Below are 9612 nucleotides of genomic sequence, written 5' to 3'. Positions count from 1 at the left end.
CACGCAGCCAGCACATAAACGCGATCAGCTATTTTGTGTGTATGTGAAACAGCCGGTAACGGCACTTTGCATTGAACGGGCTTTTTCTGCCCATGCGCGCGCACTAGGGGGCGCGCACAAGCAGAAAAAAATGCCGCCTGGAGACGGCAACCCGCAAATGCGAGTCCGCCGTCCGTCCGTTTATTTTGCAATGGGCGGACGGCAACAGGTTAAGGAAAGCCAACATTGAGACAGATGTCCAGTCTCACCTGTCGTATTGCCTTGTGGGCTGCAGTGTAATTCTCTTCATCCTCCATATTGCTGAATGATCTTGCATTCGATAAGCGGTCAAGCAGCTCTTCCTTCTGGGTGCGCATCTGTGCCAGAAAAGTCTCTGTGCCTTTAGGAGTAAAAAGGGACATTAACCGCACAGACTACAGACAAACCTTTTAGATAACGTTATTGTCTAAACCAAATACAAACACGACTTAGTGTGCCCACCTAATCGTCTGAACCCAGGTACCAAGTCAACAAACGTAGCAGCTCCATCAATGAGCGGAGCAGGAAGATGATAGCGGAACTGGTGGCCGAGCGTTAGCAGGTGGTGCGCTATGTACATGCAGTTGTTGTGGTGAATGGCAGACAGCTGAGGAAGTTTCTGAAGGTTCTGTCTGTAAATCAAGGACAAGCAAAGTTTGATAGTAGTAGTAGCAAAGAAAAAAAAATGCACAAAGAACAAAATATAACTGGAAAGAAGCTTGACTAGTAACACTCCAATCTCTTCTAGTCACTTTCTAGTCACTTTTTGAAGTTTTGGTTAAAGAAGAGAAGGGTTAAAACCCATCATTTTATTTTCTTCTGTCTGTGTCCTGTTAGGAAGATTTCAGTTTGAATACTGACCTGGAAACAAACAGGAAGTGAGAAGAAATCTCTGCAAAGAGAGAATAATTCTGCTCAAAGAACAGGTGCCCCCATTGGAAGATTTACCCTCACCTCTTGTTTTAGGGACAACTGTAACATTTTGGATCTCCCATTACTCTCTGTCACAGTGATAATAGCCACCATGACATTATACTAATGGGGGTGAATATTAAAGGGGTGAATCTCCCCGAAAGTGACAGAGCAATCAAAACTTGACAGAAGTTTTACCCTCTCAGCCCTACATCCAAAACTAAAAAAAGTTTATACTTTTGAAGTATTCACTTGAAGTCTTGGTCGGAACTGGACTTCCTGGAAAATGAAGTATTTTAACCCTTCTATTCATCAAAACACCATTAACATAGATATAAAGTATAACTATGGAAAATAAAAAACTAACATTTGCAGTAGTACATCATTAGCATTAACACAGCAGTTTTTGTTCTTCTGACTTTTATTGTTACTGCTGATGCTGCCAGTAGATGATTTTTCCCATTTTTTTTTCCCAAAAAGAGTGATATGTTTGATCTGCAGGGAAATGACAATTGCAGCATTGTCACCATACAGTTAGGATAGTCTTTGATGAACATGTCATTTTCCAATAGACTTTAAGCCAATAAATTAAAGCCCGGCTCCAGTTAAGACTTTTTAGGCAATTACAGCAACAGGTTTTCTGTTCTTTTGGAAAAAGAATATACAAAAGGATTAAAACCATATGAATAAAAGCTGACTATTGTAAGCACCCCGGGTAAAGGTATAGAGGCAGTCCCCGGGTTACGAACAAGATAGGGACTTTAGGTTTGTTCTTAAGTTGAATTTGTATGCAAGTTGTAACAGGTACATTTTTTAAGTATAACTCCAGCCCCAAAAAAATGTTTTTAGATTTGGATAGCATAGGGAAGGGTTAAACCCCTGTAACGTTTGTTTTGCTTTGTGTGCCCCTGTTCAGAAGATTTCACCTCATTTTCTGTCCCTGTGACAACTGGATTTTGAAAATTTTGGGTTGTCGTGGAATCAAGGATTGTTGATAAAGCTTCAGTGGAGACACCCTTTTCCCATAACTCTTACAGGAGTGAAGATTAAACTGAGAATAAATCTTTCTAATGAGGATACAGACAGCAGTAAAAACCCCACAGTGACCCGGAAGAAGAGGCGGGCACCCCTGGTCTGCACGTCTAACAGGAGCCAACTTCCTGTAATGTACGTACAGACCCAAAAAGGCAGGCACTCCTCGTCGGCACGAGCGCGGTAGCATTACGACTACCTTTGCTGTACAGTAATAGCCTCCGTTTGTAAGTAGGAGTCGTATGCAAGTCAGATGTTTGTAACTCGAGGACTGCCTGTATAGTGTATCCCAGTACTTGTAACTCTTACTTTGCTAGACAGCTTCATCAAGTAAATGGAGAAAAATATAAATTAAAGCCATTTGAATTTTAAAAAAAGTGTTTACTGAATACTATTATTTAATTGGTAGCCATGAAAATGCAAACACTTGTTACATGACCCGTGTCATCTACAAGGTTAAAGAAAACTTAACAACTTCTTATAATGCTCACCCTCGTCTAGCACCATTTGGTGTGACAACAGCTCAGCAACACCTACAAGGCCTAAAGTCTACCATATGGATGCTTCCTGATACAAAGTGTATAATTCTCTGCAAAGTTACTGAAATAATTACAACAACCCAGCCTTCTGTACTGCAGAACTTGTTGTTTGCTCAGAATGGGAGAATAACCACTTTATAACATTGTTAACATAAAACCTTCAACAGAATATTTGTTAGAAATGTTTATAGTTTGCCTAGTTTCTTATACAACAGGTGCTCACTCGTGCTGATTTTTGGTTCACTTCTATAGTAAAGTACACTCCATTTTAAAAAAGCGTACTGCTGAGAAAATGTTATTGCTATATCAAAGGCAATTCACGTTAAAAGGCTAGGCTCAGTATACCGCGAGCTGTAGCTCGCGGTATACCGAGACGCCACAGTATACTGCGAGCTGCTGCTCGCGGTATCCTAAGACGCCGCAGCTGAAACGGATCCCAACAATTATGTCTGGATCCACCCAGCTGCGTGAATGACAGCTGGCTCTGCCTATCTAGAGGCAGAGCCAGCTGTACCCGCCCCCTCACCCGTCCGTTCCGCCAGTCAGCGCTGGCAAGTATGAGCAGGGGGAATCCAGCCCCTCTCCTGTCACGACAGAGAGCCGTGACAGGATCGAGAGGTGAGCGAACGCCGGTATGTGTTCGCTCACCTCCCGATCTACTGAGCCGACCTGTGACAGTCTTATTGTCACAGGTCGGCTAGAACTATGAGGATGAGTGAAAAGCACTCACCTCATAGTTCTCCTTTAAGCAGGTTTCAAGCTTTATTCCAAAAAAAGGACACCCACACTGGGTCGCTTCATGTGGAAACAAAGAGCTTGTGCCTTTGTGTCACTGCAGATCAAGACCTGAATGAGTCGATTTCAATGAGTTGATGGGGGGGGCATGTTCTTTCAGACAAGTTTGTACCTGGCTTTAAAAGGTACTTCCAGCTTAACTGTATCTGAAGTTAAATTGTTGGACAAACCAAAAAACAGATACTTTAGTTCTTTATAGGACGATAGAAAGTTAAGCGACATTAAAGTCTAAATCCCCCCTCCATGCTGCTTTAAGGACTTACATTAACCCATTCATGACCAGCGACGTACAGCCTACGTCACCGGCATTGGGGCTGTTTAAACAGACTCTCGCCGGACTCTGTTTAAACCTGCTCAGGTGATGGGCAGCGCAGTGATGGACACCGATTTATTGTGGAAGCAGGCTGGAGGTGAGGAGAGGTGACAAAGGAACCTGCCTGCTGGGCAAATGGAACAAAGCTAGGACTTGTAACCCTTTCTTGTGCATACTATAGGTTTGGGACGAATTGTAGAGCATGACCAATAGGTTGCCCGTCTACAGTATTTACATACAATTTTTTATAGGTTTTAGTGTATGGTCAACACAATCTCTTTAATAGAGTCTCAGCCACACAAAAACACCAGCGTGATTTAGCTGATGTAGAAATTCATCATCTCATGTGCTACATACTAGGTTTTAAAACCTTACCAAAGGGCTCCTAGATATGGGACTTGGCAAAGGTTTCTGATGTCCACTCCTGACCCCTAAAACAGCTTGAAGGATTGAGCACAACCTAACGGCTCAGTACACATGCATGCATCTGGAAGGTGCGGGTTCACCCCTTCACCGATTTAGGCATTCTATGCAGAGATAAAAGAACATTGTTTCTCCTGACAGGACGGTAGCAAATGAGGAAAGCTGTACATCAGGAGTAGCCAATTTTCTGCACTCCAGCTGTGTTGAAAGTGTAAATCCCATCATGCCTTTGTAAGTTATGTCTGGGGTTGTCAAGAGTCTTGCAATACCTTGTAGTTCCACAATATCTGGAGAGCCGAGGTTTGAATACCATCAAAGGCATTGAATGCTCTTTTACACAATCCCTTAGTGCAGGGCTCAAAATTTCCGCCTGCTCGCATTTTGCAAGTAAAAATAAGGTGAGGGCGGTGTGGAAATTTGGGTCTCCAAGTGGCCCACAGCCAGCTGGCATGTCAGGCACACGGTCACAGACCGCGTACCAAACTTGCGGGAGAAGCTCCATGGTCTGCATCTGTGTCGGATGCAGACCGCAGAGCAGCTCAGGTCAGCTGTATATTTCAGGTGTGATTAGAGATTCCTGCGTCAGGAACTTGCGTTCCTGCAGGAATCCCTAACCTACCGTTTACAAGTGGCAACTATCATAAGACAGGAATTATCATAAGATTATTTAAGAGGGTGTGTTTAGGGGCGGAGTTAAGGCGGGGCAACTGGTGGCTAGTGACTCTTAAGGCCTGGCTAGTAGCTCAGGACTTGAAATTTTGAGCCCTGCCTTAGTGGATAGATTTAGCTTCCCTGCTCCACAGTTAGTGTGCAGTACAGAAGTAAGAGGACAACTGTGCTACAAAAACTTAGCTATAATTCTTGACAGACTCCCTTCCATGTTCTCGTTCCCTAAGCCAGCCCCTAGTTTCTGGCAGCCGTTCATAGTACATTTTTTAAACCTGCTCTGAAATTTCTGTTGCCTTCATTTTTTTCCCCCGAAAACCGCAAGCATATTAACATATTTTGTGAAATAAATAAGTTACAAAATTACTTATAATTACAAAATTACTAAATACATTGCAGGTTTGCCCGGTGTTCCTTTAGCTTTACTTTTATATAATTTCCCCACCCATTATACTTTCTAGTTCTTCTCTCAGAAACATAGGCTATTTGTAGGATTCTTTCAAAATATTGCCAAATCATCCCAGCACCTTCCCGGAAATCAAGACCTTTTAGTGACACTTGAGGCCAAGCCTGGGAGATGTTGCTGTAATGTGAGCAGGAAAAAGCATGGATCATATACCAGATCACAGTTCATGCAAACACTTCAAGCCATGAGGTTCATGAGGATGCCGGAACACTCACTTGTGATACGTTGGGACAACATCATAGAACAGATGAAAAATGTTTCTGACAGTGTAGAATAGCTGGATGGAGCTGGAAAGAAGGGAAGGTGGTGAAGAAAATAAATTACAACTACTAAACACAAACAAAAAATGTGCACAGGTATAAAAAAAAGCAAGAAAGTAGATTTGTGTTTCTAAAAAGTATCCCGACAAGGTCATGCTACTTTCAAACTGAAGTAGGCCAGTTAGATTTAAAAGGACACTTGTGAGCGGATAAATATGGAGATCACCAGTGTTGATCTAAGTTTAAAAATGTCAGTTGCCTGGCTGTCTCTGGCTTCAACATTTTAAAATATAGTTCCACTTTTGCAGTTAAGATTTGAGAAACCCCCTCTATGTGTTTGTTGTGTGTTCCCATTTACACAACATGCCTAAACATACACATATACACACACACACTTATATATATACATATATACATATATACATATATACATACATAGAAGGAAAAATAGGGACAGAATCATGTTTTGCTCATTAATATATTGCAGAATCTAAGCTTCTTAATCTTTAACCCTATGGTAGGACATAGTGTTAAAATCTAGTTTGAAACTGATAATGAGATCTGCCATCACAGTACAGACAGGTTTACTTATGGCAAACATTACCTCCCTAAGCCACTAGCTCATATTATATGGGGGGGGGATCTGGTAGGATTGGTAAGGACGTAAAAAGCATTTAAAAATGTATGGAACAATATTATAAACACTGTTTTATGTCATGGTATGTGAATGGGAACATGTATCAAATATAGGTGTTATCCCGATTTGGCTGCAAAAAGTGGAAATACACTTTTAATCACAGACCCAAAAAGTCTGTGTCTCAATACTTTTTCCTGCTCACAGAAAGTACTGAATGGAAAGGATCAGCATAAGAGCCAGGAAAATAAGATGTTCAGAAGGAAAGCAGCATTGGCTGTTCCTATATTTCTTTCACAACAGGATTCCTTTATTGCCATAGAGATCCTTGCAGGATATGTTAGAAAATAATTAGGAGCGCACTAATTCAAATCAATGACCTAATTTGTGAGAGTGTTGCCACACACAAAAGTGTGGGCTCCCTTGACCAAAATGGTGGTTTGCTGATTTCTTCCCCTGAAAAATGCTAAATAAAGCCTGGCAAATCTGATCATCAATTACTGTCAATCTGTAGGTAGATAAGCCTGTTGTGCATTGCAAGACAAGACAAGACAAGACAAGACAAGACAATCGAAGAATAATTCTGAACTTGGAGTAGGAAACAAAATGTAAAAAAACACCATTAGCTGGCTACAAGATATCTTGGATGCTGTGGGTTCTGCCACAAGGGAGTTAAATTTAGTTTTTTTCCAGCCTATTAAATTCAGACAATAATTACTGTGCATTTACATTTACAGACAATGAACACTAACTTACACTGGCTAAGACTATTTTAAGACATTTGAAAGAAAATACAAGTGTATCAAAGTTCTTTTTATGACTTTGGCCAGAGCAATATCCACATTCACTGTCTATTTACTAGCTAAATGTATTGGATAAACTGCATTTATAAATCATGGACAAGCCTAATCTAGTTATGCAAAGATAAAACATCCAGCTTAGGAACAAAATCTTTTAGCTGCTACGTCACTAGAGCTGCAACAGTTAATCGATTTAGTCGATTAAAAGCGACGATTGAAAACGTTACCAACGTTTTCGATCGTCGATTCGTCATCAATTGATTTCCCTGTTCGGGGCTCTACACGCGGCCTGAAGCACACGTCACACGCTGCTCACGTACCGCTGCGCCCGCCGTGCTCACAGGACACCTCCCACCGCACGCTGCTCCCGCCGTGCCCACAGGACGCATAAGCCACGCCCACCGCTGAAGCCTGTTCGCGGCTCCACACTCAAGCCCCGCACGCAGCGCACGCCACGCCCACCGAACGCGCACGCCGCAGCGGTCCAGCTCCCGACGCTCCTCACATCTAGCCGGGCCGATCACATGACGGGTGCCGGGGATGTGAGCGTGACGGGTGTCAGCCGGGGGACGGAGACTATGGCTGGGGACGAGCCGGCATCTATGGAGGGAATGCTCAGACAGTAAGTGCCCCGACCAAGAGCCTGGGACCCAACACTGTGCACCCCAACCCACCATCATACCCATCCTCTGCACCCCAACCCACCATCATACCCGTCCTCTGCACCCCAACCCACCATCATACCCGTCCTCTGCACCCCATTCCACCATCATACCCATCCTCTCCATCCCTTCACTCCATTCCATCATTATACCTGTCCTCTCCATCCCTGCACTCCATTCCACCATCATACCCGTCCTCTCCATCCCTGCACTCCATTCCACCATCATACCCGTCCTCTGCACCCCATTCCACCATCATACCCGTCCTCTGCACCCCATTCCACCATCATACCCGTCCTCCCTATTCCTGCATCATATCCGTTCTCTCCAATAACGCCAGCTATAGAGGAATACATCAGATCCCAGCAATAATACATTATAGTATAATGTACTATTGCTGCAATTTGCTGCATTCCGCTATAGCTGCTGGTATTCTGCACTGTGCCGCTTTATAATGTACTATATTGCACACCACACTTTTTTTTTTACTTCCACCGCTCCAAGCTTGCTCCTGTGATGGACTACAATCTCAATACAAACTAGTAGTCCATCACTGGAGACTTTTTTTTTTTTATCCGATTAATCGAACTTAATAATCGGCTAACTAATCGATTATGAAAATAATCGTTAGCTGCAGCTCTATACGTCACATAAACTTGTTTAAAAATAATGTTTGCAGGCTGAGGCCAGATTGTTTGCTTGATTTGCCTCCTTACCAAGGGGGATTGCTGGCAGTGGCCTCAGAGAGGGTGTGGTAAGCAAGCTGCATCAGTTTCTCGACAGACTCGCTGATTCTGCAGGTGGGCAAAGAGAAGGTGTGTTGGCTGAGCTTGACCTCATTTTCCAGAGCTGATACTTCATGTGAAGGGCTCTTCTGAGTCTTCACTTTCTCTCCACCAGGGCTTTGCAGTTTTGGTAGTGTTACTTTAGACTCTGGTGTGATCTAAGATATAAAAAAAAAAAAGAGAACAAAAAGCAGCACTAGGTGAAATAGATTCAAAATATGCAGGTCTCCATTTAAAACTATTCATTTGTGCTGAAAACAAACTGACTGGTTGCCAACACTTTTAATCATATAAAGTGACTCTAACTCTGGCCAGCTTTTGAGTTCCACAAAACTCAGAAGTTAAATCTCAAAAATGCATTCAGGTACCTCATCTTATTTGTGTATCACTCAGTGCTGACACTGTCCTTCCTTCTGGAGGGTGGCTACTTTTGTTCCCCACGGTCCCTGTGTATTATAAAGTAGTCACCACTCCAAGCTCACTCCTTTGATAGACTACAATCTCATCTGCAGTTTCCAAATTTGTTTTAAGATTGTAGTCCATCATGGGAGCGAGCTTAGAGTGGTGGCTACTTTACATCACACACAGGGACCATGCGGAACAAAAGTAGCCACCCTGCAGAAGGAAAGACAGTGTCAGCACCAATTCAGAGATGATTGGAGGATCTACAGCCCAGTGATACACAAATAAGATACATTTTTGTTAATAGTTAAGACACATGAATGCATTTTCAAGATTTAACTTCTGAGTTTTGTGGAACTCAAAAGCTGGCCATACACCTATAGATTATCTTCAGATTTTCTGTGGTGAGATGGAAAAAGTGCAACAGATTCCTCCATCTACGCTAAACTGTGTGGATGGAGGAATCTCCCGCTGGACCAACCTTTAGTATCTTGCTAGTCGGCCCAGCTGGCTGTCAAAATACCTGAACAATCTGATCGGATGCAGTCATTGTTCAGGTATTTTGAGAGCCAGCGGGGCCGACTAGCGAGATACTTAAGCATTGCCCAGCAGGAGATTCCTCCATCCACACGGTTTAGTGTAGATGGAGGTATCTGTTACACTTTTTCTATCTGACCATAGAACATCTGCAGATAATCTATAGGTTTTAATCTATTTTTCCCTATAACTCCCTTGAGTTCCTCCCCTTATACCCTTTAGTTTTCGTAGTCTGGCCTATTATTAAAGTAATTTTTTTCAGGACAGATACGGCATTAAAATGATAGATTTGTATAAATATATTTATTTATTTCCAATGTTTTAATTAGGAAGAAATAAATAAAAATTTAGGGGGGGGGGGGGGGGTT

At 42.7% G+C, this 9612-nt stretch overlaps 1 protein-coding gene across 1 annotated transcript in view; it reads right to left on the bottom strand.

Annotated features, from left to right (window-relative positions):
* The window catches only part of ZW10 (zw10 kinetochore protein), a 40673-nt gene that overhangs the window by 11809 nt on the left and 19252 nt on the right, over positions 1-9612 (bottom strand). The window contains exons 10-13 of the mRNA XM_018569183.1: positions 8237-8463; positions 5380-5451; positions 481-650; positions 249-379 (exon numbers count right to left, since the gene is read on the bottom strand). Of these exons, the coding sequence (XP_018424685.1) occupies positions 249-379; positions 481-650; positions 5380-5451; positions 8237-8463 (600 nt within the window). The remainder of the gene's footprint in view (positions 1-248; positions 380-480; positions 651-5379; positions 5452-8236; positions 8464-9612) is intronic.

Source organism: Nanorana parkeri, unplaced genomic scaffold (assembly GCF_000935625.1).
Source record: "Nanorana parkeri isolate BGI_ZX_2015 unplaced genomic scaffold, ASM93562v1 scaffold1297, whole genome shotgun sequence".
Lineage (NCBI taxonomy): Eukaryota > Metazoa > Chordata > Amphibia > Anura > Dicroglossidae > Nanorana > Nanorana parkeri.
This window is presented reverse-complemented; position numbering and strand designations above follow the sequence as displayed.